We start from the raw sequence: 27,526 nt of genomic DNA, 5'->3' as shown, positions 1-27,526 counted from the left end.
TGCATGTGCGTGAATGTATGCACGCACGCACGTGCACACACACGCAAGATAAAGAGCAGGGACAGTCTTTCAGAGAAAGAAGGGCAGTTTTGGTCTCAGATGAGGCATTTTCTGGCTGAGTGAATCATAAAGAGAATTGAATGGTCACAGGTTGTACCTGCAAGTACATGTGTTGCATATTGCTGAACAAAAAAATCGAACAATTCACTGAAATTAAAAAGGAGAGGAGACATATTAAGTCTTTTATATATATATAACTAAATTGCCAAAGATAGGAACTGAACTCCTCATAGAGCTCATAGGTTGAGGCAGCAGTAATTTGTCACTCTCTTTCCTTCCTGTTTCAGTTCCTCAGTGAGGGTTATGCAGCCCACTTGGCTTCACTGGAGTTCAGTCTTCATTCACGACCCAAAAAGAACAACTCTCGGATGATCTTGAGAAAAGGCAGCTTTGGCCTTCACTCCCAACCTGAGTTTTTGCGCAAGAGAAACCATCTCCGCAGGACTATGTCTGTGCAGCAGCCTGACCCACCTTCTTCAAACCCTAAACCAGAGCGTGCCCAAAGCCAGCCCGAATCAGACAAAGATCATGACAGACATTTGCCCTCCATTGCATGGGTTAAAGGTGGAGTTCACAAGTTTGAATCTGTCCCCTAGGAAGCCGGGGGATGTTGATCTTGGATGCCACCCCCTTAAACTTGTAATCATGCCTCAAAGATAATATTTAGGCAGCTTCAAACTAGAAAATGTAGAGAGGAACCTGTACCTTGGAGTTGTTCCTGCTCTAGAAAATGCCTTCTTATACCAACCAGGGAACTTGCAGTTCGTTCCTCTTGACATGTTTATTGGGAAATTTTAAAACAATCTAAAACTATCGCCAAGTGCTTAAAACATCAAAGCAACAGGAAAAAAAAAAAATTATCTTTGGTTATTTTGTACAATAGATACAATAAAATGTGCAATAAGAGAAAAAGCTGCAACAAGCTGTTTTTTATTCAAAAGAAGGATTGTGGTAGCAGCTGACTAGCTGCACCCAAAGCAGTATAAACAGTAGGTCCCATGGGTTACAGGGAAAGTTTGCACTTTAAACATTAGTTTTATCTGCTGCCACTTCACTTTCGATAAAGAGATACATTTGCAAGGAAAGAGGAAGAGGGAATACAATAATGGGTAATCAGAATTTGTACAGCAAGATGCTTGTTGGGTGCCTTTAACCCAAGATATCCTTTCAGCTTACATTGTTGGTCAACGGACTCAGATATAGGCACTCATGTTGTCTGAAGTGCTGTACATCAAGTAATTTGGAGAACTCCACCTATGAACCAAATCATAAATGCTTCGTGTTAGAAATAAATGTCTCTGCCACGGTTTGAAGTAGTTAGTGTTGCTGTGTACAAAGTGCTGTGCAAGTGTACAAAAATCACATTGTTTTGTTGAACTTGGTGACTGTGCAAAATGTATTAACTACTGTGAGTAAGGAGATGTCTCTGACCATCTAAGTCTGAAACAGATCCTAAGATGGTAACCTAAAGGTAACTTTTTTACTAATGGATCTGCAGACTTCAGAGCAATCAATTTTTGCATTATTTTAACAAGAAACTTTAAGCTGGAGGAGGAAAAAGTGATAAATGCTAATGGAATTCCTGGGAGTAAATTATTTACCTTCTCATGCTTTACAGCAACTACTGTGCTAAGACAATCTGTAGCAGTCAGAATTACAGCCTATGAGCTTCAAAGAATGGAGACGACAAATTACAGGTGCCAAGTAGACATTTTCCTACTGATTTAAATTTATCTCGGATCTCTCAATTAACGTATTAAAAGTAAAAATGTGTGAAGTTTTCTCTAGGTGATAATATTTCTAAACTAAACATTTTAATTAGTTTAACGTAGCTGCAGTTTGCAGCTTCTTTATGCAAATATTTCCACCAAACTATAAATTCACCAAGCGAACTTCCATGATAGAACTGATGCATGTTTCAAAACCTGCAACGAAGTTGCTAGTGCACAATTATTTTTTTTTTCTTCAAAAATTAAAACTCCAGACTGTTGACCCTGAGAAAACTGGAAGTCAGTAGGGGGATTTGGTTTCTCCCCAGCACATGCACTTTTGTGGAGTTGCAGGTTGTCATCCCCACCCTTTTACTTTCAGGTTTTCCTAATCTATAGCTGGAACAGAAAGAAGTCTGTTGATTAATGATTTCAAAGTCACTGTGTAAAACAATAATGGAATAGAAAAGTATTCTGATGGTGCAGAAGGAAACCCAGTAACTTCCTGTTAACATAAAAGTTTCAGTGTGTTTTTTGAAGGGCCTAGTAATGTGGCTTTTGTCCTAAAAGGCAGCAAAATAGCTTATAAATGAAAGCTGGGGGTTTTGTTTGTGTCTATCTTTCCTGGTTTTAAGCTTATCACTTACCAAGATTGTCAGTTACCTATTTCAAACTTCCTGAAAGATTTCTGGCACATCAGAAAGTTGTTCTTTTATAATGCTTCATTTAAGGGAAGGAGTAATGTTTGCTGAAGATTTAGGAAAGCTATGAGAAGTTTGGTAGCTCACATTCATTAGGTAACTGCAATACACAAGGGCTGGGGTTGTTTTGCTCTGTTGGCAAGTCAGCCAGCTACAAAAGCTAAATGAAAGATCTCCAGAAACTACACTGAAGCAGTCTTTAGGTTTACAAATGCTTTCCCAGTAGTGTCACACCTAGCTCTTTAACCCAAATTTAGAGTAGTTTTCAGTGTTCTTTCTTGACCCAATGTGCAAATTTGTAAGCTCTTTTTTTTTTTTTTTTTTTTTAAACAATGGCTGTTTATTCAATTAAAAAAATGTATCTGAGTACACTGGTGCGCTTCAAACAGATTCTTGCTTGACTAAAGTATGCCTATTTAGTTTTGTGGCATGGTTTATATCTATTTCTGCATAAAATTTTGTTAAGTGTAAAATTGACATGGCATTAACTATTCCTCTTGTTCCTTGGGGTTCATGAAAGCTGCCATTTTGATTTGTTTGGAGGAAAATAGTCTTCATTCTTACAGATTGCTTCTCCTGAGCCTCTACTACTTAGGGAAGTCATTTCTAAACAAAGGTAAAACTTCTCACTGCTTATGTAGAAGAGCAGCTACCAGTAAACCACAGAGAAAGACATTTGACGCACCTTAATCTAATATTAAAATCCAGTGACATTTATCTTGAAGGTCCACCATTCTGCAAAATATCCTGTTTGCCTTTCTTAGTGAACAAGTTCTCCTATTTACACATTACAGGCTTTAGGCCAGCGAATGGCTATGAATGTAAGCAAATACACAATAGTTATTTCATGTATTTCACATGTATTTAATGTATTTCACAGCATAAATTTAGAAAGAAAAAGTGAAATTTGTCCTTTTGTATTGTTTAATTTCGTATATTTGGTACAAACATTAAGCATTTTTTATTATACCTGAAAACAACAGGTATTTTTAGCTTTAGAAATCTGTAACTGCAACAATTGTTACTGAGCTTTTGAGGGAAAACTGATTTTCCCCATTTTTTTCCCCTTTCACAAGAGAGAAGGTAAGTATGTTATGAAAGTGCTAGACAGTTCAAGTGTGGGCCATTTTATAATAATTTAATTGTTTTAATAACGAAGCGATTATACAATATAGTTTCAATTTTTTCTGATTAGAACTTGAAATTTGGGATCTAAAATCAGGACTTCTGCATTGAATTGTTCATTTCAGGCACACAGGGGAGAAAGTTGCATTCTTCATCCTCATCTGGAGCTGTCTCAGGATAGAAGTCTCTAAACACAAAAATTTCCAACTTACCTCCTCAGCTTCTGTAAGAGCAATGATTCCTCCTTGTCTTTGTTCATAGTTTCAGCAGAAATTGTAGTTTTCACAAGGTAATTTCACTTCAGTGCTGTTTAATCACTCAAGTGTAACTATAGGTTTCTACTAATGATCCTAGATTCAGTCCCCCATTAAAAAAAAAAAAAAAAAAAGGCAATAATACATTTTTCTGGATGAAAAGAGCTCCTTCTTTTTCAGAACTAGGAAAGGGCCTGGACCAGCTAGAATCCTGTGCCATGGACTCTGGAATTGAAGGTCAGGTGTTGGTATTTCTCTTTCCTTCATTTTATACCAAGTCCAAGGTAAGGGGTTGATAGTTTATCCTCTATTTGTATTTATCCCAATAAGCTACCTTTGAAACTGGCTATCATTGTCTGGGGAGGGTGGAGGTGGTGGAAATACAAAACAGCTCTGGCAGATAAGTTCCTATTTGTAAAATTGTACAGAACTTAGGGGGGAGAGGGAGGGCACAGAATAGAGAGGCAAGATTACCATGACCTGCTGGGATATGGGGTACCAGAGATCATAACACTAAACCATAATTTAAAAATCACAACTTCTATGGACAAAGTTATTCTGCAAGGACTGATGTAGGACCCAGAATGGCAGGCTTCTCACAGAACCCCAAGCCTTCTGTATAAACTTTTCTATTTGTGGGGAAGGGAAAGAGGCAGTCCTCTTATAACTGAATTCCTAAAAGGAAACAAAGTTGTACATGTTCTTTCAGTCTAGTTTTATGAAGCATTTACTTTCAGATATTATTTGTCAGTGAGAAGGTTCTATCTGGTGACAAATGTTTATATTTCTTATGGCTGCCTTGTAAAGATTCAAAAATGCACAATAATGAATTTCTTAATATGAAATAAGGAGTAAGATTTCTACAACTGGTATAGATTTTGATGTGTGCTGGTTTTTAAAATCTTATATTAGTCACTAAAATAAAACCTTCCTTGTCTTTAAGCCAGTAGTGTCCCAGACTGTTTTTATTCATGGTGGTAGTACAGAAACTGTTTAATATTGTTGACTATCTGAAATAAAGACATAGATCTCTGAACAGACATCAACCTGTGACCTTCAATCCTCCTTTTTGAAAAGAATACAAGAGATTTCAATAATGAGACACGATCCTTGTGGAAGCTTTATAGAAGGAGTTTCAGTACATGCAAGGAATAACTTCAAGGTACTGTTCCACACAGAAAGTTTTTTGTTGTTGTTGGTTTATTTAAAAGCACAAAAACAAACCAAAACCTACTTCAGAAAAATCACACAATCTAAAGCTCACACCAGTCATATGACAGCCTAGATGTCTGGGATGTTTACAGGCTTTATTAACTGTTTCAGTATTTTATAAGTTTAGTTTGACAGGAGAACAGGAAAGTGGGAACAAGTTTAAAAATCAGTAATTACACATAAATCAGAATTGAACATGAGTGCTTCTCATATTTATATTTAATACTGTTAAAACTTAGGCTGTTCCAGTTTTACCAAATTATATGTGCATCTTAAAAGTGAATGTAGATAAAAGTTTACCAACTCAATCTTTTGTCTGAAGGTACATCTTAGAGTGAAAGTAATTCCAAAAGACTGCACAAAACTCCTACTGTAGAAAATAGCACTGGTGTTGAATTCTAGAAGCTTGAGAAATCTTTGCTTTAGTTTGAAAGACAAAAGTTGGGCTAACCTAACAGCAGTCCTTGGGCTGTGAGTTGAAGTCCTAATGTGGCTCCACTGTTGTGGCTTGAGTGACTCCACGGAAACCTGTTGCCTTGGAATGCCATTTGTGGTCAGAACTCAAGCAATTATTGTTTCTTTAACTTCCAGTTAAACGTGATGCTTAGCTTTTAGTTTGTTAGTATTTAAAGAAAAAAAAAAAGTTTTGAAAAGATCACTACTTTTAGTATATTATAAATCTGTGACCCTTGCTCTGACCATGGTCAGTGCAACATATGTTTCAAAGTACTTAGTGCCTATGAAAGCCACTTTCAGGATGGTCCCTTATCTTAGTAGGAGATAATACATTGTGGTACAAATTTCATTTGACTTTAGAAGAGAAAGCAAGGGAATGGAAGTCCCAAGCTGCTTTGTTAAAAAAAGATTTTTTAAATGTAGTTGCTTAATCAAAGTTACGTTCAAAGCATACAGTACAGTCTCTCAGGTCCTAATCAAAGTCTTCCTTTAGATGTACTCAAACCAACACTACTTATAGCCATCTCTGTCCAAGTACAAACTGCTCAACAGTTTCTTTGCTTGCCTTCTGATAGCCTGAGAAAATTTCTGAGATCGATGTACAGACTGCAAGTTTTGTGCCATTAGACAGTAGTAGATTGATATCGCATGCTCCCTGCAGAAGAACAAGACTACTGTTAGTAGCTTGAAGTCTACAAGGTTAAGTAACAGGTTGTTACACAAATTGCTGGAAAAATGGCAACAAAGGACAAGATCTGAGAGCAAGGAAGGAGGTGGTCTGGACCTGTGTACTTCCACTGAACACTTCTGAAAACTAACAAGAAAATACTTAGTTACCTTCAATGAGCATAAATGGCAGTACAAAAATGAAGTATGGCAATACTTTAACTAGCAACAAGAGCATTTATTGTGATATAATGTAATTCATTAAAACAGATACATCTGAGCAATGCATGGAGCTGGCAACCATCATCAGTTTGAGAACAAAGGCTTGTTTCATTATGGAAAAGATTAAATGGAAGCTGTAATAAAATAATTCATGGCAACTGAATACCACAAGAGAAGGTAATGCGCTAGAGTGAGTGTAAGCACACCTCCAAAAAAATGTATTTCACAACTATTCCAAATGGGGATCTTACAAACAAGCAAGTGCTGGAGCACATTGTATGCATCTACATGGGCAGGAGAACTGGACCAAATCACTCTGAGGAAGCAGTACACATAGCTGTTGTAAGCTTCAAGCAAGCATTTGAAACTGCTCCCAGGTAGCAGAGAGTTGTATTTTACCTTTTTTTTTTTTTTCTTTTCCCTAAGTTACAGAAATCAAGTTCTTATACCTTTGTTGCAAGAACAGGAACTAGTATTCATGATATAACTTTCCCTTTAAACAGAAAGAATAGTTCAGATGTTAACAGGTGAAGATATTAATGTCATAACACAGATCACAGTGAAGGTTATCAAGGCTCTTATGACATTCTCATAGCAAACCTGGTAATGGTTCAATGAGTTGATACTAGAAGGTGATTTTCAGAAACACAAAGCAAAGAATTCATGTTCCCATCCACTTAGGTGCAATTGTGTTTAATAAGAATGCCAGCAACACAGGAATCATCTACTGTTTTTGTCACAGCATCATGTTAACTGCTAGTACAATGCTAGGGATGGAAAATAAAGGCTGTAAAATTAGCTCAGGGTAATACATGTAGTTTGTTCTGTCATGCTTTGTGATCTCTGTTATTAATCAGTAAGAACTGAGATCAAATGACAAAGACATTAGTACTAGTAGTTTTCTGATCTGGGGTGAAAAAAGCTGCTGTTTGCATAGAAGCCCAGTTTACGGTTCATTGCAAAGACGCAAGGTTTCACTAATCTTCAATACAGAGGCTGCTTCACAACTGCACAATGATCTTCTGTAGCAGAGAATGCCACAGTGAATATGATGGAAAGAACCCTTTGGTTCCACACAGTAAGATTTTAAGAAAACTTTGAGTTAATATGTCTGTCCCTCTCCAAACAGCAGTTTTTCTCCTCACAGGTGCATGCAGATATAGTCAAAGTAAGTGAACAACTACTTTACCTAGTTGATACTATCTTCAGTTACAAATGAGAGAAACTGTCATATCACTAACAGATGGGAGAATATTAGGAGTGAGATTTAGTAAATTTTCAATGTATATTATCATTAGCTTTTACAGGAGTAAACCTATCGCTATCTAAAAATGATGCCATTGGTAGAAGTTGGATTTTTGGAATTGTGCAGGATTTTATCTCTTGCCTTTATCTCTTTGTAGATAAAAGTAGTTAATGCTAAGCCTTCGCTAGAAGATCAAAGTACCTTGACTTTTAATTACTGAATGCCTGACATCAAGAGAGAAAGGGGACAAAGGGGTTTAGGGAACTGTTCCGTGTTGAAATTCCTGACCTTTAAATTTTACTGACTGAATAGGCCTTCTTCAGCATGACATAACCTTTACAAACGCAACAGCCTACCACCTCATGGGTTAACCAAGATTTTGTACAAGAGGCTTCTGCATCCTCTAAATTTTGAGGTATGGTTCAAATTGGCTATTTGTAAACATAACTATATAACAAAAGCTTTTTTCTTATAAATGTGCATACACCAATGATAGCTAAGTGTCTGTGCAATGGTTTGGAGTTTGTTTTCTTGGCATGTCTGGGTTGACAGCTCTTTTAGACAGAGGTAGCAGGATACTGTTTCTCATACAAAAGTAAAAGTTAGGCTCTGACTAGGAGAAATCAGACTTCTACAGCAAGAAGACAGGGTGACTGTCTGACAGGTTTTAGAAGCTGCAAGTTCAACTACTGACTGAATCTGCACAAGCGTCATGAAGAAAAAATGGCTCTATGTTACAACTGAGAAAGTTCTGCAGCTCTTCCTCCTCCTGAGTTACAGCAATCACTTGGCCTAATGTTCAAGTGGAAGGTGGCCTATTGCTAAGAGTTGGGGTATTGTTGGCAGTATTTACCTCTCCTCTTGTTCAATACCATCATCAAGTGCCTGAGAGAGGTGCTTCAGTCGTCGAATCCCTGAGGAGACCAGTTCCAACTCACACTCAAACTCTCTGCAAAAAGGATGTTTATTACTAGAGATGAAACAGGCAGACTGCCTAGGTGACACTGCACAAGCCTCTATCCCTGCAGTAAAAACTCAAGTTACTGAGAGAAGTTTGGGCCTGTAATAATTATGTTCTTAATTCTACTGACCAACTGCTTCACATCTCCATTCATCCTATACATAGCTATCCTCCAGTTCAGTGACTGGTCTCAGGTTCTTGAGGTTTAGACATCTTCTAGCTTTTGACATTTCTCACATGACTTTGACCAAGACAAAAGCATACCTGGTACATTATAAAATACTACCTTAGCTCACAACCCTTTCTCTAGTTTAGTGACACGGTTTAATGGTAGACCTGGCAGTGCTAGGTTAAAGATTGAACTAAATGACCTTAGAGGTCTTTTCCAACCTGAATTAGATGATTCTATTATTCTAATTTCTGTTAAATCTTTGAGGCAAGAGGAATCTCTCTACTCTGTACGAAGAGCTTGGCATAGGCAATAAAAATAGCAGCATTAGCAAGATAGAGCTAAGTAGATGTGTTGAGAGCTTCTTTACCAGAAAAAGAACAGCAGAGTTCAGGTATATTCCTAGAGTCAGATGTGGTTTGGTGCTGAGAAACATGCTGTAAAATTTCTAATCCAATGGGAGAGTGATTAAAAAGGAAGCTCTTTCTTGTCATGGCACAAAATGAACATTCATGGTTCAGCTTTATGCAGTGCTCAGCCCCTTTCTATTCAGCCACTTGTAACTACTACTTTCCTAACTATCCTAAGAGCTTACCATTTCAGTGGGACAGGATAACAACCTTCGTGCCTTGCCATTCATTTTACAAGATACTCTAATCACAGTAACAAAAAAAAGCGGTAAGGTTTACACACAAAAAAATGTGTCTTACGTCATTCTGCTGGCACAAGCAGGTGATGAATAAGGGCTCTTAAGTGCTGCTGCTCTTCTTGATCTCCGGAGTGGGAGAGCATCTTCACCGTGCCAGGATGGGAAACCCCTCCATTCTCTGTGTTCTGACACCTTTGTTGGCCCAAGCAAGGCTCTTTTGCTGGATCCTGGGGTGCTCATGGAACTGGCTGCTGGAGTAACACTATTCTTGTTATGGCAAGGGGTTTGAGGCATAGTACTTCTTTTCTTGGAAGAACTGGTCACATGGCTTCTCCGACCCACAGATTCATCCGGAAAGGCCACAATTGACTGTATTGGGTTTTGGTGAGTCTTCTGTATTTTCTGAAAGGTGCATTAGATAGACATGTTAAGCTTAATGAAATCTAGAGTCTGGAAACAGAAAGATAAGGAACATCTGAGCTGAATCCCTAGTTTTCATTCTCATATCAGGTTTACCCATTTGGGTTCAAGGAATCATTTGCTCCCCTAATCCTTGGAACCTGACAAGGACTTCAGCAGGCACTGGAAGAAAGTGCCTGCTGCTTTTGTGCAGGAAAGAGACAGTCTCTCTAATACAAAATTGATATGCCTAGAGTCTGCCTCCAACAGGAAGAGCAGTGCAAACTTTAGGTTGCTATGATGCTACCACCTACTGGCTTTTGTCAGTCCAAATTTAGATTGACTGTTATGAAGGACATGCTAATAAATAGCACAGGTGCAGGAAAGATCTCTATATGTAGTTGTATGTCTAAAGCTACGCATTTCACAGAAACAATCATTTGCAAACAATGGCAGTCTCTACCCACCTTCTTCCTCATGAAGGCTGCTCTGTCATACATGATGAAATACAGTAGGGGAAAGGGGCTTTATTAAATGATTTCTTATGTTTATTCTTTTCACCTTCCTCCCTGTTCTGCCAGAACCATAATTTTTCTGGATAATAAAGGCAAGGATTATCTAGCAAGGATAACATTCTACTAATGAGTAGCTATGAGCCAACCACTGTGTTGTGCAATACATAGAATACACATTCTGGAGTACATTATACTTTACATCAGAGTCCAGTAATCTTGGAACTGAAGTTGAAGCACAAAATAAACTCTACCTACTCTCCAGTGCAAAGGCAAAGTACCTGGGACACCGTTCCAAAAGCATTTCTTGCTGTTCTTGTAATACTCCGGAGAGTTTGGCACTTTGCTCTTGCTTCCATACTTTCCCAAGTTGGGGTCTCATGGAAATTCAGCTCTACCTGTTTTAAAGGTATTCGCTTCCTTAGAGACATACGGATGGTATTGAGAGAACTCAAAGAAGCCTTTCTCTTGAATTTGTCTGGTACAGGGCTTTCATTTTCATCAAAGTCAGCTAGGAGCTGGTGTTTCCGCCAGCCCATTGTTGCCTTGACATTTTTGAGCACAGATACCATCTCGGTCCAAGTCTTGATCAATTTATTTCTGAAACGATCAGAATACGAACAAAAATTAGAGCAAAGTGCATCAGTATGGAAAAGGAGAGATTGGATATCACACACTGCGTTTCCAAGGACATCAGTCCTGGCAAGCCGCGAGCCGCAAGCACATCAGGTGGAACGCGATTTAACTGCAAGTTTCTCGATGCCTCACTCAGACTAAGGTCCCACATCCATAGCTTACCGGGTTCCTTTCAGGTAAGCTGCCGCTCGCTACGGATTATTTCACCTCGGAAAGTCCTGCACAGGCGGGATACCGGGAAGGGAGCAGCTGCTGCCCAAGGGTTGAGTCCTCTGAAGCCCGCGGCAGCTGAGGCGGCGAGCCCCGGCGACGCGGTTACTTCACGCGCAGGAGACGTTGAAAACCACGGCCGCGAAAGACGGCAGCGGCGATACAAAGGCTGGGGGAGAGCAGGGTCAAGCCCTGCACGGCCTCCTCCTCGTACAGCAGGGGACGCGGCCCGCGACAGGTCCTGCACCGACCGGGACCAGGCCCGAGCCGCCCGCCACCGCCACAGCCGTCGCCGCCGCTGCGTTCAAATCCCGCCCCGCCCCTCTGCGTTCCGGATTGGCCGCGCGCGCGCTTCCATTGGCTGCGCGCGGAGGCCGTTAGACGCGCGGCCACCGCCCAGGGTGGGTCGGGGCAGCTGCGGGAGTGGAGCGTGACGTGACGTGACGTGACGTGACGTGACGTGACGTGACGTGACGTGACGCGACCGCTTCTGTTATTGCTGATAATTAGAAGAGAAGTCTTGGAAGGCTGCGTTTGTTGCTGTTGTTTTTGGTTTTGTTGTTGTTTTGCCCCATGAGCTTCTTTCGTTGCTGGAGGAGACAGAGCTGGTGGAATTACAGCGTTGTGCTGCAGACTGCTGGGGGGCCCTGTAGCAAATCAGGCAGCAACGAAAGGCCGATTGCTGCCAATGTCATTAGTTTTGTTTTGCATCCTACCCCAGAGGAAAGCAAGGAACGTATTGATCTTTAAAACACTTGTACCTGAAAAAAACGCTCTTGGAAAGAGCTGTAGCAGCTTCCTTTTTTTTTTTTTTTTTTTTTTTTCCCCGAATATGATTATCTTCCTTCTTCCTTCAAACACAGAGCTGACTGCTAGCGACACCTTGCCATGCCAGAGCCACGTCTGGCTTGCCCATTGACATTGCAGGATGCTTTGCAAGTCAGGCCAGAGGCTTGTAAGCGTATTTTCTAGGAGTTGCAAAGCACTACAGTTTTAAAATTTCCACATGACAGCGCTTGTACCCTTTTGTATTCGTAAACTTTAGCATGGGCAAATGCATCCCAAGAAATAGTCCATTGTTAATAGAAATGTATTTCTGTGTATTACAGCCATATATGCTATTCTGCTGTCCTCTGCCCATTAGCTTGATGGCTTCCAGATAGTTGCAACTTTGTCATGCCTTTCCCCATGCCCAATTCTGTCACTCTAGGGAAGGTTTCAGGCTCCTTTCACTTGCAATCTGCAGCCTGAACCACTATATTGTATATATATTGTATATCAGCAAGTTTGCTGATGACACCAAACTTGGAGGAGTTGTGGACTCGAATGAGGGTGGAAAGGCCTTGCAGAGGGATCTGGATAGGCTGGAGAGCTGGGCCATCACCAACCATATGAAGTTCAATAAGAGCAAGTGCCGGGTCCTGCACCTGGGACAGGGAAACCCTGGCTGCACGTACAGACTGGGCGATGAGACGCTGGAGAGCAGCCTAGAAGAGAGGGATCTGGGGGTCGTGGTAGACAACAAGTTGAATATGAGCCGGCAGTGTGCCCTGGCAGCCAGGAGGGCCAACCGTGTCCTGGGGTGCATCAAGCACGGCATCGCTAGTAGGTCGAGGGAGGTGATTGTCCCGCTCTACTCTGCGCTGGTGCGGCCTCACCTCGAGTACTGTGTGCAGTTCTGGGCACCACAGTATAAAAAGGACATGAAACTGTTGGAGAGTGTCCAGAGGAGGGCTACGAAGATGGTGAAAGGCCTGGAGGGGAAGACGTACGAGGAACGGCTGAGGGCACTGGGCCTGTTCAGCCTGGAGAAGAGGAGGCTAAGGGGAGACCTCATCGCAGTCTACAACTTCCTCGTAAGGGGGTGTCGAGAGGCAGGAGACCTTTTCTCCATTAACACCAGCGACAGGACCCGCGGGAATGGAGTTAAGCTGAGGCAGGGGAGGTTTAGGCTGGACATCAGGAAGGGGTTCTTCACAGAGAGAGTGGTTGCACACTGGAACAGGCTCCCCAGGGAAGTGGTCACTGCACCGAGCCTGACTGAATTTAAGAAGAGATTGGACTGTGCACTTAGTCACATGGTCTGAACTTGGGTAGACCTGTGCGGTGTCAAGAGTTGGACTTGATGATCCTTAAGGGTCCCTTCCAACTCAGGATATTCTATGATTCTATGATTCTATGATATTTTGAGACTTGGCTTGAATATATGAACAAGCCAAAAAAAGTGGTCATACATCTACAGACTTCCTAAATGCCTGACGGTTCTGCAAAAGAAAGAGGTCTTCATAGGGTAAGGGGAGATTTGGTTCCCCAATAAGGGGAAGTCAGGTGGTAATCAGAGCCACATGCTCACTTTGTAAGGTTGATCCTGAGAGATGAGATTTTGGATCCGCATTTTGGATCTGAGAGAAAAAAAGAAAAAAAAGAAAAAAAAAGAAGAAAAAAAAAACACAACTAGGAATAGACGTGATGCTAACTGAACAACCTGCACGTGCTGACACAGAAATAATGTATGTGAGAACCCCAAGTCAAAAGGGATGCAGCAGGCAGAAGCTGAATTAGGCAGTCAGCCTCTCCTTTTAAGCCAGTTAATAGAATTAATTTAGAGCTATTTAAGACTTTGCAGTAGACTCTCAAGGGTCTGCATTTCTTCATCTTCTTATGGTGCCTGTTATTGCCAACCATCTCATCTTTGTTACACCAACAGAGCAATGCTTACAAGGGAGGGAAGGTAGATTTTTTTTTTTTTTTCTGGAGATTGGCATAATCTACTTTTGAGATGCATTGTCTTTTGGTCATGCCAGCCAGTGAGCTGTGAGTTTCAGCCCCAAAAGCTAAGCAGTGATTTATCAAGTGTACATGATAAGTAAGATGCATGCACTGTAGAGATGGGAAAAAAAAATTCATTCTGAATGAATGCCCACAGCTGTTGGTAGAACCAAATGGTAAACTGATCTGTAAAAGGCCTCATGAAAACAAGCACCTAACAGATCCGTGGGACTTAGTTTGTATTTTACAGATGACGTTTGTGATTAGTAAATAAAAAGATAGATATGAAATGCATTATTTTCCTTCTTGGCTTTTTATTGTCTTTTCCTGAGATGATGAAACAAGTCTGCTTATCTTTTTCATTCTCTTTACCTCAGCCCAACTAACTTGTTTCAAGTTGGCTTTCTTTGCTGTTTGCCCTAGCATGGCTCCAGTTGTTGTGACATCACAAAAGTTACTTCTTTGCTTGATAGCAATGACCAAACTTTGGGGAGGGGGCGGTGAAGAGGGAGGTACAGAAAACAAGTCATGAACTCAGGAGGGCGACTATCCGTCAGAGCTGGAAAGGTGCTCAGGGAGCTGGACAGAGTCTAGTCTTGAGAGTGGAACAGGTAACATCTTACATCATGTTTGTTTCCTTGTGTTTTATTACTACGCAGTTGGACTCCTGACTCACCAGCCTTCCAGTCCACTGGACCAAAATGTCTCAACAGCCTGTTTGACCAAGCGATAGAGTAGCTTACAGTGCTTATTACTCTCAAGAGGGATTGTACCTTCATCTAAGACATGGTGCTACTTTCAATTGTCCTGAAACAGTATTCAAGGGGCTAAGGACAGTCATGTGCAATATCTTTGCACAGACAGTACTGCTCATCTCTGTACAGCCCAGAATGCTGGACACATTTCTACACTAGGTATCAGGCCCCAAAACATTATTAATTGCAATGACTGTTATCATACCATTTCCCTGTTTAGCTAGACTAGAGGCCAAAAAGTTCAAAGATGAATCCCGTGATTGTTTTTTACTTATTTTTTTTTTTCTTTTGATTTAGGTTAGACCATCGTTTAGACATAAGAACTTACTTGATCCTGACAACTTGAGTACAGAAGCAAAGAAAGGACTATTGCTTTTGACTGTAAAGAAGCAAACTTTTAGCTGTTTGCTTGAAAGACCATCCTGTTGGGAATTACCGGAAATTTAGCCATAGCTTTCTTAATTTAAGCTTGGTTCAACAGTCAGAGGAGACGTGAAAAATTGTCTCTTCGATGGAAGATGACAGTGACTCTGAGCAGAGCTCCTGGGCTGATCTACCTGATGTCTGTCTGAGACATGTCTTCCACTGGTTAGGTGACAAGGACAGATCTCGGGCTGCCTTGGTCTGTAAAAAATGGAGTCAGGCCATGTACTCAGGATCCCTCTGGAGAACCAGAACCATCACATTCAGTGGTCAGCCATCAAGGGCACACACGTTTGAATTTAAAACTGCACTGTGGTATGTCAAGAAATTTGGCAAGTATTTGGAGCACCTTGAAATCAGGTTATTGTATCCTTACAATACTGTCATTACTCGAAAATTTCAAGCGACTATGAGAGGGCTTCTTTCACACTTGGGTAAATGTAACAGTCGCCTCATATCCCTGAGCATCAAGAACCTGGAATTAGACCGCTTGGTCTGGAAAAACATGGTCAGGGCTCAGTTTATCAAGAACTTAGGTACCTTCCTGAAAAGAATGAGCAAACAGCTTGATTATCTCAACTTAAAAGGAGCAAGAGTAACCTTGGAAGAAGGCTGTGGTCTTCTGAATTCTCTGAGCTGCTTGACTAATAAAAGCTTTATATCAGAAATTAATATTGAGGATTTCTTCAGTCTCCACCTTTCTGTCTACAGCAGCACCTTGTTCCACCAAACCATGTCCAAATTCCACAGCCTGGTTATCCTGACTTTTAATTATAATTGCATCTCTGATGAACTGCTGGACATCCTGCGGGAGCACAGTGCTCATTCCCTGCGCACCTTGAATATCAAATGTCATATCCACGACCCTCATGGGCAAGTCGTCTGGGGAATGTCATGGGCCAACTTGGCCAAGAGAGCCCCAGAACTGAACATCAACTTCTTCTTTGAAAGAGTTATGAAGCACGATCACTTAGCCAGAATCCTGCTAGTGGAAATCCCAGTCAGGAGCATCAGTTTACGGAGCTGCTATTTCAGTGATCCAGACTGGATAGTGAGACCTACCCTCACCAACCTCCTCCCAGCCTACTGCCATGTGCTACAGGTAAGGTGAGCAGTAGCGACAACTTAGAGCAGTAGTGATAACTTATCCCAAAGGTGAGTAAAGTAATCATGTAGGCATTCTGCGTAACAACAGTCACCTATAGGAATTCCTGACCACTTCAGTCTTATTTTTAAGGTATTTTTCAGGAGAATTAGTCAGTGTTCCAGTGTTCCAGCTGTAGTCTAGTTTGGTACTACTATCAGTTTGGTAGTGTTTGGACAATGCTCTCAGACACGTAGTCTTTTTTTGGGGGGTGGTCCTTTGGGGACCCAGAAGTTGGACTCAGTGACCATTGTGGGTTCCTTCCAAACTGGGAATTTATAATTCTATGATTAATTATCCTTCCCTAGTTACAATGTTTGTGATGCTGTTCTTCACTAATGGCAGGCTGGTGTCAGGTTGCCCTCATAAAATACCAAAACATCAAAAATACTGGTGATTGTAATGTCAGCTGTGAGCTAAAAGAACCTTTCAGGCAGGAAAGCATCATTTTTGTAGAAAAGCTGTTCTGCCAAAGCACTTTGTTATCATGGAGGTTGCATCACAAAAGGTGTAAATGACTTACCTGGTCCATGCATTCTTGAGGGAAGCACATGGCCTTACAACTAATGGTTATTGACAGCTTTCTTTAAGTTCTGTTGCATTGTAGAATTTCGCAATAAACACCAGTGATCTGTAAAGCTTTCTAGAAGTTGTCTTTGGATGTACTCTTTTACTCTTTTATCTTTGATCATTTCTGGTATGTGAAATAATACCATGGCGTGAGCTGTGGGTTGTCTAGAAGACACTAGAAGCCCACTAGAAGTTGCATGTCTCTTAGGATGGTATGTCATGCACAGTGGACCGCCATCTTAAGGGGAGAATGGAAATTAGCATTGCATATACTTCTGTCATAAAAAAGTGATTTTTTTTGCTAGTGTCAAGGTTCAAAGTCGATCTGCTGGCAGTCACTTCTGTTAGCAAATTTGGGAAATCCAGTTGCTACTGCACTCACAAGCTTTTTTCGATGTACTAACAGTGTTCTTTCTTTTTCAAGAAATTAACACTTGAAGTAAACAATGACCATGAGGTGCTGGATGATGAGCTGCTACAGCTCATCTTATCATGCAGGAGGTTGTTTTTTCTGAAAGTCTGGGCATTTCTTAATGTCACCTTTATGGAGAGGCTGCTACATAATCGTGCAGAAAGGAGATGCTTTTTGACTACCATAAAGGTAAGACTTTGTGCTTCAAAACTCCTGTTACCTTCCTTCTTCTCTTCCCTATCGAGAGGAATCTGAGGTCACTATATCCGTATAAAGGTCACAGAAGGAAAAGTTAATGTAACTACCTTCCCTATGTAATGCTTTAGTATTGTAATGATCCTGAGAACCACTCACAGAAGTGGAGCTTCCCAACCTACTCAGCCATGTAAAGAATACTATGTAAGTTCAGTAGCTAGCACCAACCATGCCACGAGTCTTTGCTAGTCTGGGGGTTCCCTCTGTCACCTCCCAGGTCAAGCTAGGGATTCTTAGTTACCTCGCAGGCCTGGTATTTGGATCTATGCTTAAACTGAAGAGTGTGGGTTGGCTCCTAGTAAACTGCAAAAATATGTAAACACATCTCACTGAATAGGGATGCTGTGTTGAACTGGGGCTAGACCACAAATGTAGCTCGTGTAAGCCATGCTGTCATGCTGCTTTGCCTGCTGGGCTCTGAATTTAGTAGATTCCGTTAGAGATGTGCAGATCCCACATATGCATTAGTCCTGGGGGAAAAGTACCCTTCCTCTTCCCAAAAAATTCTTTGGCAGGAGATGAGTCTTCACACAATTTGGAGTAAAACCAGTAAAAACTTTAGGATTTAGCTCAAAAAAAAATGGCTTCTCTAGATCCCTCAATAGTTGTAGAGGCTTCCTGTTGCCATGAACTTTAATGGGTTGAGACTGCTCCATGTATCTGAGACACATGACTGCCATTCATGCACACAGGTCAGGATTTACACAGCCGGACATGAGACCAGTGAGGAGGATCGACTGTTGCGCGATATTTACAAGAAGTTCAAAAACCTGATTGACTCAGAGCTTAATTATTTTGTCATCACCTACCCAATGGTATAAGCCACAGGGAGACCCAGAAAAACACCAGTTACATCTACAAATGATGAATGAATCCTTTAGATGGCATTAGTAAGGGATTTAAATCTTGCCAGTGCTGCCTCCAAAAGGGAAATACCATTACAGCAAGAGACAGGCAAGGAACAATTTTACTATCCCCTGGATTAAAATGTTGGATTTGAGAACCAAATGTGTCTCCTGCATCATTTATCCTTGTAATTTCTTTGTTTTCCCTCACCAGAACCAGAGGAAGCCCTTTCCCAGCCTTTACATGCACCTCCAGTAAAATCTAGCCCCTCCACTTTACTCAGAAATTCCCACTGTAGAGTTTCAAACACCTCACAATTGAAGCCCCTCTGATTGTTTCCGTTTTACAAATAGGGAAACAGAGATATGGGGTGAGGAAATGATTAACCCCAAATTAACCTTGGCTTGATCTTGACTCAGTTGCCATCAGATACCCCATCCAATGTATCACCAGTCCCTAGTTCCTGTTGAGTTTAATATACACACTGTCCAGTTCTTAACAGCAGGTGTTAAGAAAAAAAACATACCTTGGCTAGTCCTACCCACGGTGCTTCCACCCACCCCTCCCATTTGCCCATCTTTCCAGCAAGTGCCTTATGTGGAAACACCTGCTTAAACTTCCACAACTTCTGTACCTCTCAGTGGCAAAAGATATCATCAGTTGCACCTGAGATAAATAACATGGAAGGCACATTCCTTCTTATTCTGGAACTTTATTGCCAAGTGGGAGGTTTCATCAGGCATTCTAAAGCATAGAAGTAGCTGTAAATACTAGGTCTGTTTTAATTACCTTATACATCTAGAACGAGAAGACAGCATTAAGACAAACCAGTAAATCTGGAAGTTTGTCAATAAAAATCTCACCAGGAGTTGTTCAGGAAGATGTCTTCAAAAGTTGTTAATGCAAACAGACTCTCTCATCTGCATGCAGAGCACTTCATCAATGTATAATGTATTTGCCTTGACTTGGATCTCCTCCTCCAAGGAAAGCTGTCGTCGGCTCAGACCTTTCAGCTCTGTCTCAGCCTGTGCCAATGTATCCTTTAACCTAACAGGGAAAATATAGACACACATTATTTGAGAATACATGGACATTTTGTCATATGGGATAAGAATTCAAAGTGGAAAACAAAAACAAACAAACAAACAAACAAAAAACAAACAAACAAACAAAAAAAAGAATGAGGATTCACAGTGAGACTCTATCCAGACAGCTTACCCTAAAATGTGCTACCCTTAAGGAAAAAAGCAGTTCCCAACCTTTCAGGGAGGATAGCTGGGACCCAATGTTACTGTGACTATTTAACTTAACCCATTAATATATACCACAGTTTTCCCACTCTTTCATCATTTCTACTTGCCTTTGAATATTGTTTGTAATCTCTTGAACTTCACTAATCAACTTGTATTGTACTGTGTCATAACATAATTCCACATTGGGACGATGGTTTCTTGCTTCCAAGCGAGTTTGAGCCACTTTAACAGGTCCTTCTTTATCAGCAATTGCTTTCTTTAAGGCTGCAATGTTCTTCTCCTGTAAGGCAGTCTCATCCATCACCTTAACAAATCCAACAGAAGGAACTGCTGCACACTGCCTCTTACAATGAGCGAAATCATCAAGATCTTTAATAGCTATGGTAATAGTAATCACAGTAACACTCATTATGTTAAGGTTTTATTTTACTAGAGTATTTTTACAGGTTGCCCAGGATTATGGTTCCTTCACTGGAGAGGAGGTAACATCATTCTAAGTGAGACTAACAATTTAAGTTCAGCAATTAACTCTTAACATCAAGCCCAGTTTTTATGCATTGAACTTCAAGCACATTGGCCCTGATTTAATAAGCTATTAGGCTTTTACATCACAATTGTGAAAACCCTGTAGGAATACCATGTATCTGAAAATCACAAGGGAAATCCCAACTTCACTGAAGCCTAAGCATTTCCATTGAGTGAATGCTTTCAGAAACAATTTACCTCTGTATCAGTGCACATAGAGCTGGTTCAATAAAATCTAAGCTGACTGTTATGGGGGTAGAGGGTGGAGGTGGGGTACAGATGGTGGTGGGGGAATGTGGCAGTTCTTGCCAGTATTATGAAGATAATATTCTTAACTGCTGTAGCTCAAGACACCAGATTCAGTAAACTGGCTGATAACCCATGCCCATTGTTTCCATCTTTTCACTGACAGACTGCTATTACTTACTGATGCAAGGAGTATTTCTAGCTTGTGCTTGGCATCTCTGACTTCCTTCACCCTGTTTCTAAAAGCAACATTGACCATCTCATATTGCTTGTGCATGTCATTCGCTGTCTGGGAAAGGATGCTGTCAATCATTGCCCTTAGTGACAGTGAGTTGTTTCTCTGTTTGTCAGCCTTTTCAACATTTATGTTTGAGAAATCTGTCCAGTCTTCAGGGCTAATAAAACTGAAAGAGATTCAAAATAAAAGGTCATTGACTGGTAGCATCAGGCCATCTGTGATTTTGTAAATCTGTAATTGCTCCATAAAACCAAATATGAGTGCTAAAAAGAACAAATCAGTACTATAAAGCAGTACTATTAACTGCATGCCCCAGCGAGTGCTAGTTTTTCTGGGAATTAAACAGACACAAAGACCCGCTCTGTCACAAACATTTCAGAAAGAAATAGGGGTAGTATGGAAACCATTTTGATAAAAATCACAGAACAACTTTGTTTTTACTTTCCTTTCCTGATAAGGGAGGAAGGGGTAGACACAGATAATAAGCAAAGTTTCTTGGAACACCTTTTGTTAATGAAACTTTTTTTACTAAAATAATTAATATGTTACTATTAATAATAAGTAACTATTCACATAACACCTTCACTTACTCTCTTGCACAGTTCAGTTCTACATATACAAATAGTGAATTGTAGCAACAGTTGCAAAGCCAACCCCCAGGTGTATCACCAGAAGTGGAGGGTCATACTTGTGCCCCAGTGGCTTGTAGGCAGGTATTTGGAAAGTTTCTCAGAGGTTTATTTGTTTCATTGGGTGTGTTTATAAACCTGTAATCATCATCTGCATACAGCATCAAACACTGTTCTGGGTGTGGTCTGAGTTACACAACCCGTTGTTGATGTCCCCTAGTGTACTAGTGGCAAGAACCAGCAGTGTCTTGGTGTTCCAAGTGTGTCAGTTCTTGCAGAGTCAATAGCTTCCTCAGGAGACTGTTTCACACACTACATAGCCTGTTTCTTCTCACCAACCTGTTCTGTAGTAGCTGTTTCTCCATCTAAACCATTCACACTTTATTCACACAAAAGGGGCACATTTGACAGGTTAACAACTGAATTATAAATTAACCCCACACCTCATGTATCCCAGTCCAGCATTCTACCAACTAGGACATCCTGGGAGAGGAAAGGAAATTATATCAGTTAATCTATTCTGGTTTTAAGCAATGTATGAAATTTGCTCTAAGTAACTGTGAGCCTCAAAAACTTTTAGTGTACTGCAGTCCTCTAGAAACATGATTATTGTGGCTTATTTCACTGACATATTATACAGATACTAAAGCGATGGACAGAAGTATAAAAAATATACAACAGACTGATGATGAACAGCTAGTCTGTCTTACACATAGTTACTTACATATAGTTACAACAACCTCCTGCAGTGCTACAGGCCTGGGGGAGAGTGGCTCGAAAGTCATGCAGAAGAAAAGGATCTGGGGGTGCTGATTGATGCTCACCTGAGCATGAGCTGCCAGTGTGCCCAGGTGGCCAAGAAGGCCAACAGCTTCCTGGCTTGTATCAAGAATAATGTAGCCAGCGGGACCAGGGAGGTGATCGTTCCCCTGTACTCAGCTCTGGTGAGGCCAGACCTTGAGTACTGTGTTCAGCTTTGGGCCCCTCAGTACAAGAAGGACATCAAGGTCCTGGAACATAGCCAGAGAAGGGCTACAAAGCTGGTGAAGGGCCTGGAACACAAGTCCTATGAGGAGCGGCTGAGCAGGGAACTGGGGTTGTTTAGTCTGGAGAAGATGAGGGTCAGGGGAGACCTCATTGCTTTCTACAACTACCTGAAAGGAAGGTGTGGGGAGACGGGGGTCATCCTCTTCTCACAGACAACTAGTAACAGGACAAGAGGGAACGGCCTCAAGTTGCAAGAGGGTAGGTTTAGGTTAGAAATTATGAGACATTTATTCTCAGAAAGAGCAGTCAGGCATTGAAATGGGTTGCCCAGGGAAGTGGTGGTGTCACCGTCCCTGGGCGTGTTTAAGGAAAACTCGGACCTGGTGCTTAGCAACAGCTTATTGGGTGACATTAGTAGTAGGGTGATGGTTGGACCAGATGATCTTGAAGGTCTTTTCCAACCTTAATGATTCTAAGATTCTACTTTAATCTTGCTATTTCTGGAATGGTTCAAACTAGCTTTATAGTTAGCATACATTTGTTGAGCTAAATAACCACTTACTTTCCTTCTATTTTCACTGCATTATCAGCATATCTGACATCAGGAGTGTTGTTTGTCAGGCTAGCACAGTAACTGTCAATCTTCGAAGCTGTGAATTTATCCTTCAGATCCTTTTCCAGGTTGTATTTTGCAGAACGGTTTAGTCTAGAAGAAGAAACAACCAGACTCTAAGCCAAAGCCTAAGCAGAAGTCTCTCTAAAATGCATGTGAGAAGAGGTACATTAGTCAATGCAAATGCTGTTACTGAATTCTTCATGCATGAACTCTTAGTTGTAAAGTCACAAAATCTAGAGCATGGTGCTAACTCCATGGGAACTGATGATATAATCTCCACTGGAATTAAATGCACAGGACTGGATCCTGGGAAGACCAGGGATCGTGTCGAAGTGCTTTCAGTTCTAACAGAACTTCTCATGATTAAAACTGAACTTCTTTAACTGTTTAGAACTGAAAGTAACCTTGGTTCTGTGTTCAGCCTGATGCTTCAACTTCTCAGGGTTATGTCTGTCCTACTTTTCAGATAACCAAAGTTAAGTTATGCTCTTTGCCACTGTACCTGATTTGCTCAATGGTCTGTTCCAATGTACGTTCAAGCAAAGCAATTACCCCCTGTAAGACTTCAACTTCTTTGACCAGTTCCTGTTCCACTTCATCATGCACCAAGTCAATCCCAACTCGACTCTGCCTAAATAAAAAAGAGGAAAAGCCATCAGTCACATTGTTCAAATGCCTACTGATAACAGACAGTGGTGAAAGCCTAGCATATCCGAAGTCTTTCTTTGCCACACTGGTAATCCGTCCTTTAAGGGATTGGGTCCCCAGTGTTAAAACACATAAATCAGACCGTGACACTGCTGCAGAAGCAGCCCCTCAGTTTTCAGCCTTTTAAATTGTTTGTTAAAAGTTTATTACCTAGATTTTTTTTTTCTCACTCCCTGAACACTTTTCTTCTTAATCTCACCTGTTCAGGAGACACTTCTGGGCAATGACAAGTGGCTCTTTGCAACTCTCCAAGGCTTTCTCCAGCCTGGTCTTGAAAGTCAACAGTACCTCTGTCTCATGAATAATTTGTTCAAGTTTGTTATCTAATTCTTGCCTCCAGAATTTTATTTCTTCCAGTCTCTGTTCTGCAGAATGGAAGTTACAAACATCTATTAATACAAGCTGCTCTCAAATGCTAGAGCATTGTGAGTCAGATTTGAGATACAGCTAGAAATAGACTCAGTCCACTGCAGAGTGAATTTAGTGCTGGAGGCTGATGTGTGGACGCAGTTTTACAACACTGTGTCAGAAGGTTGGGGTGAAATAGCTTTCTGCACATTTTAGACAGGTAATTTATTTCATATAAAATAAAGAATCCACCTAGAAATATTTTGATAATGTTCTGCATTTTTCCATGAGATCAGATAACATGGCATTGATATATATTCCTACCCAAAATCACCAAATTTTTTAAGTCCAGCCTAAACATATAGCTCAGATGATACTTGCAGAGCACACATGGGATTACCTATTTTCTTGTTGACATCACTTTGGGTTTTCTGAGTTGTCTTTTCTATTTCATCCACCAGCCTTTGACTTTCAGCTATCATGCGCTCTGAACTGGATTTCTGAGACTCTGTACTGGCACACTGCATCTTGTTTGCGACATGCCATTCGGAAGGATGAAACTTCGGTGGTGCTTGAAACAGTCTGGACATTTTTTTTAGAAAGGTTCTGAATATAACACAGGTCAGTTCTTGGAATGTGGAACCTGAAATCAGGAGTAGCATTATATTTGGCTGCAGAAGCAAGAAGGGATGAATATGGTCCAGGAGGGTAGAAAAAACATCTTGCCCCTTTTATCTGCAAAATGACACAGATATGAAAAGAAATAATTTCTTGCTCAAGGTTCCCCAGGAGTTTGCTAAGATGTGGAGGAGGGGTTTTGGTGTGGGAGAATGAAGAACCGAGAATTTGGGAATGGAAACTAGGAGGAAAGAGAGATGATCAGAGAAAGGTGAAAAAAAGTGAAGTAGTATAAAAGTTAAATAATGTCCCACAGGTTGGAGAAGTAAACATGCTTTAAGAACATGGCTGGAGAGATGCATAAACTCTAGACTGCAAAACAAACACACAAACAAACAAAACTAACAGACACTAAAAAAATGTGGAAAAGGAATCTTAAAAATTTGAAAACCGGATAAAAGAGGAAACGGAAAAGCCTAGGGAGTGCTAGAGGAGAACACAGAACAAAGCCTACTTGGGACTCTTTTAACGTAGGGTTAAACAGATGCCCAAAATATATGCAAAGTCACAGCAATTTGACTGAATATCAATTTTCCTATTCTTGCACTAAGTTTATCCAGTGCTTCTGAGATAACTCCTCTCCACAGGGACAGCATACACTCACCAACACACGGTTTTGCCCACACACTAGCACAGGTATCGTTAGACATCACCACCCCCCCACATACACAGACCTTTCTCCCTCACACACCTCTTGGCTGAAACTGCTCCTGGCCTGGATTGTTTGTTCCCAAGGACAAATCCTGGCTAAGCAACACGTCCTCGCTTCCCCTTCACTGGGGGGTTTGTTCACAGCTTTCTTCCAGCCTCAATCTTCACGGCAGCAGCACAGTTCGTTTTTAAACGTGAGACAAATCCTGCAGGAGGGGGCTCAGAACGTCAGGGCAGGTAAACAGAGCAGTTGCTATGGGAAGAGCAACGCTGCCTCCAGCAACCTGGCCAGCTACTGCTATTGCACCAAGTGCTTCCTTTCACCCTTTGCCAGAAAAAAATAAAAATAAAAAAATTCTTTGTCTATTAATTGAAATGGCTGTCACAGCTTTGGACATTAATTTTTGAAGGATTTATTGAAGAAAAACATAAAGATTCTGAAAACAAATGAAAGGAGTGTTAAATACCTAACCAAAATGTCCATCATAAAATATTTAGCAGTATTCTTTAACCACTCAATTTTCTTGGCAACTATGTTTTTTTCCTTACCTGAGACAAAAGAGGTTTGGATTCAAAGAGAAGAAATGGAGGAGACAAAAGAGCATTACGTTAGATGCTACAGCTGGAGCCTTCTCTTCCCCAGGCTGAACACCACCAGCTCTCAGTCTTTCTTCATAGGAGCGGTGCTCCAGCCCTTTAATTGTCTTTGTGGCCTTTCTCTGGACTTTTTGTAATACATCCATGTCCTTCATGTGCTGGGGGGCCTGGAGCTGTACACAGTACTCCGGGTGGGGTCTCACAAGAGCAGAGTAGAGGAGCAGAATCAACTCCTTCAACCTGCTGGCCACGCTTCTTTAGATGCAGCCCAAAATACAGTTGGCTTTCTGGGCTGCAAGCGCACATTGCCAGCTCATGTTGAGTTTCTCATCAATGAACGCCCACAGGTCCTCCTTATCAGGGCTGCTCTCAATCCATTCTGAGCCCAGCCTCTATTTGTGTTTAGGATTGCCCTGTTCCAGATGCAGGACCTTGCATTTGGCCTTGCTGAACTTCATGAGGTTTGCAAAGGCCCACCTTTCAGACTGTCTAGGTCCCTCTGGATGGCATCCCTTCCCTCCAGCCTGTCGACTGTGCCACACAGCTTGGTGTCACTGGCAAATTTGCTGAGAGTTCACACAATCGCACTGTCCATGTTACCAACAAAGATGTTATCAGCACCAGTCCCAATACTGACCCCTCAGGAACAGCACTTCTTACTGACCTCCACTTAGACATTGAGCTGTTGACCGCAACTCTCTGAGCGTGACCATCCAGACAGTTCCTTACTCACCAAATGATCCATCCATCAAATCTCTGCATTTCTAATTTAGAGACGAGGATATCATGGGGGATAGTGTCAAATGTTTTGCACAAGACCAGGTAGATGATGTCAGTTGCTCTTCCCCCATCCACCAATGCTGTAACCTCATCATAGAAGGCATCCAAATTTGTCAGGCATGTAATACTGTCATTCCATATGCCTGTCATGCTCTTGAGGAATGGAATTACTAACTTCTTTGTAGATTTGAAATGCAACGCCTGAGTTCCTCAATAATTACCCAAGAGATTAAACTGGAAATATAGCAAAAGAATTTTCATTTGCAGTCTGGAGGTTGGAGCTGCAGATGCTGTTGTTATTGGCTATTCAATTAAAACTATAAAAATAAGCAGAATAAATACTTGATGCAGGTTCTTCGATTTTACCCACACTTTGGCAACTACTACATTTTAGCTAAACAAGTGTGCCTGGCTTTATTGTACTCTGAAGTACTGCTCTATTGGCTTTCTTTTAATTTGACCTCAAGAAACTAGGCAAGATGTGTACAAATTTACTCCAGTGTGCAATATTCCATAGCTGTGAGGTACCCCTGAAGTTTTCCACAAGTACAACTGGTGTTACTATAGTGAGTAATGAGATCTCTGTGATTTCATACTAAATGCTGTGAAACAGAAACTCATGGTCAAAATCACACAATTTTATACTTACATCTTTGCCTTAAATTCCTTCAGGTGATATTCATTCGTGATCGGTCCTCTTTAAATCCAAAGGTCAAGTTGTTGATTTTTTTTTTCCCTAGTAGTGTCTTTGAGATTGTTCAGGAACAAGGTGTACTCATATACCAAAATTCATAATTCTGACCTATGAATTTTTATTTTATTTTATTTTTTTTTAGGAGAAATCAAATGTGTTACATATTACTGTCTTTATACCACATGTATCTGTGGATATAAGAAGGCACTTTGTTC

General features: G+C 41.0%; 4 protein-coding genes across 16 annotated transcripts in view; 2 read left to right on the top strand and 2 right to left on the bottom strand.

Moving 5' to 3' along the window:
- Nucleotides 1-4,795, top strand: part of PITPNM3 (PITPNM family member 3) — an 80,864-nt gene extending 76,069 nt beyond the window's left edge. For all 6 annotated transcript variants that reach the window (XM_038165810.2, XM_038165811.2, XM_027472550.3 and 3 more), the window contains one exon: nt 348-4,795. In XM_038165810.2, coding sequence (XP_038021738.2) covers nt 348-656 — 309 coding nt within the window. In that variant the 3' untranslated portion in view covers nt 657-4,795. The remainder of the gene's footprint in view (nt 1-347) is intronic.
- A 342-nt stretch (nt 4,796-5,137) lies between these two features.
- Nucleotides 5,138-19,363, bottom strand: PIMREG (PICALM interacting mitotic regulator). Of its 6 annotated transcripts, XM_027472580.3 has the most exons (6): nt 11,140-11,621; nt 10,623-10,941; nt 9,492-9,832; nt 8,505-8,600; nt 7,595-7,641; nt 6,036-6,172 (listed from the first exon to the last, which is right to left on the bottom strand). In XM_027472580.3, the coding sequence occupies exons 2-5, from the start codon at nt 10,911-10,913 to the stop codon at nt 7,611-7,613; spliced, it is 759 nt and encodes a 252-aa protein (XP_027328381.2). In that variant the 5' UTR covers nt 10,914-10,941; nt 11,140-11,621; the 3' UTR covers nt 6,036-6,172; nt 7,595-7,610. The 6 variants fall into 6 exon arrangements, with proteins under 6 accessions (XP_027328377.2, XP_027328378.2, XP_027328376.2 ...); XM_027472576.3 differs by lacking the exons at nt 7,595-7,641; nt 11,140-11,621 and adding an exon at nt 19,225-19,363 and having other exon boundaries at nt 5,138-6,172; XM_027472577.3 differs by lacking the exon at nt 7,595-7,641 and having other exon boundaries at nt 5,138-6,324; nt 11,140-11,623.
- FBXO39 (F-box protein 39) lies at nt 14,429-18,414 on the top strand. Its single transcript, XM_072026074.1, has 4 exons — nt 14,429-14,567; nt 15,009-16,236; nt 17,273-17,449; nt 18,208-18,414. Exons 2-4 carry the CDS (start codon nt 15,223-15,225, stop codon nt 18,334-18,336), a joined length of 1,320 nt encoding a protein of 439 aa, XP_071882175.1. The 5' UTR covers nt 14,429-14,567; nt 15,009-15,222; the 3' UTR covers nt 18,337-18,414.
- TEKT1 (tektin 1) lies at nt 19,225-25,419 on the bottom strand. Of its 3 annotated transcripts, XM_027472571.3 has the most exons (8): nt 25,281-25,419; nt 24,312-24,554; nt 23,763-23,928; nt 23,358-23,486; nt 22,802-22,945; nt 20,567-20,789; nt 19,722-19,957; nt 19,225-19,408 (listed from the first exon to the last, which is right to left on the bottom strand). In XM_027472571.3, the coding sequence occupies exons 2-8, from the start codon at nt 24,499-24,501 to the stop codon at nt 19,249-19,251; spliced, it is 1,248 nt and encodes a 415-aa protein (XP_027328372.1). In that variant the 5' UTR covers nt 24,502-24,554; nt 25,281-25,419; the 3' UTR covers nt 19,225-19,248. The 3 variants fall into 3 exon arrangements, with proteins under 3 accessions (XP_027328372.1, XP_071882174.1, XP_038021740.1); XM_072026073.1 differs by lacking the exon at nt 25,281-25,419 and having other exon boundaries at nt 24,312-24,573; XM_038165812.2 differs by lacking the exon at nt 25,281-25,419 and having other exon boundaries at nt 19,722-19,918; nt 24,312-24,573.
- Between the last annotated feature and the right edge of the window lie 2,107 nt (nt 25,420-27,526).

Source organism: Anas platyrhynchos, chromosome 20, assembly GCF_047663525.1.
Source record: "Anas platyrhynchos isolate ZD024472 breed Pekin duck chromosome 20, IASCAAS_PekinDuck_T2T, whole genome shotgun sequence".
In the NCBI taxonomy this organism is placed as follows: Eukaryota; Metazoa; Chordata; class Aves; order Anseriformes; family Anatidae; genus Anas; species Anas platyrhynchos.
This window is presented reverse-complemented; position numbering and strand designations above follow the sequence as displayed.

Coding starts and splice junctions, on each gene's coding strand:
- PIMREG (XM_027472576.3), bottom strand. CDS start 10,913: ATGGTATCTGTGCTCAAAAATGTCAAGGCAACAATGGGCTGGCGGAAA. Junction 9,833..10,622: donor CTTTTGGAACGGTGTCCCAG/GTACTTTGCCTT, acceptor TGCACCTTTCAG/AAAATACAGAAGACTCACCA. Junction 8,601..9,491: donor GCTTGTGCCAGCAGAATGAC/GTAAGACACATT, acceptor TCCTTTTTGCAG/AGAGTTTGAGTGTGAGTTGG.
- FBXO39 (XM_072026074.1), top strand. CDS start 15,223: ATGGAAGATGACAGTGACTCTGAGCAGAGCTCCTGGGCTGATCTACCT. Junction 16,237..17,272: donor CCTACTGCCATGTGCTACAG/GTAAGGTGAGCA, acceptor TTCTTTTTCAAG/AAATTAACACTTGAAGTAAA. Junction 17,450..18,207: donor GCTTTTTGACTACCATAAAG/GTAAGACTTTGT, acceptor TCATGCACACAG/GTCAGGATTTACACAGCCGG.
- TEKT1 (XM_072026073.1), bottom strand. CDS start 24,573: ATGCTACTCCTGATTTCAGGTTCCACATTCCAAGAACTGACCTGTGTT. Junction 22,946..23,357: donor CAGACCATTGAGCAAATCAG/GTACAGTGGCAA, acceptor TTCTTCTTCTAG/ACTAAACCGTTCTGCAAAAT. Junction 19,958..20,566: donor TAGAAATACTCCTTGCATCA/GTAAGTAATAGC, acceptor GCTCATTGTAAG/AGGCAGTGTGCAGCAGTTCC.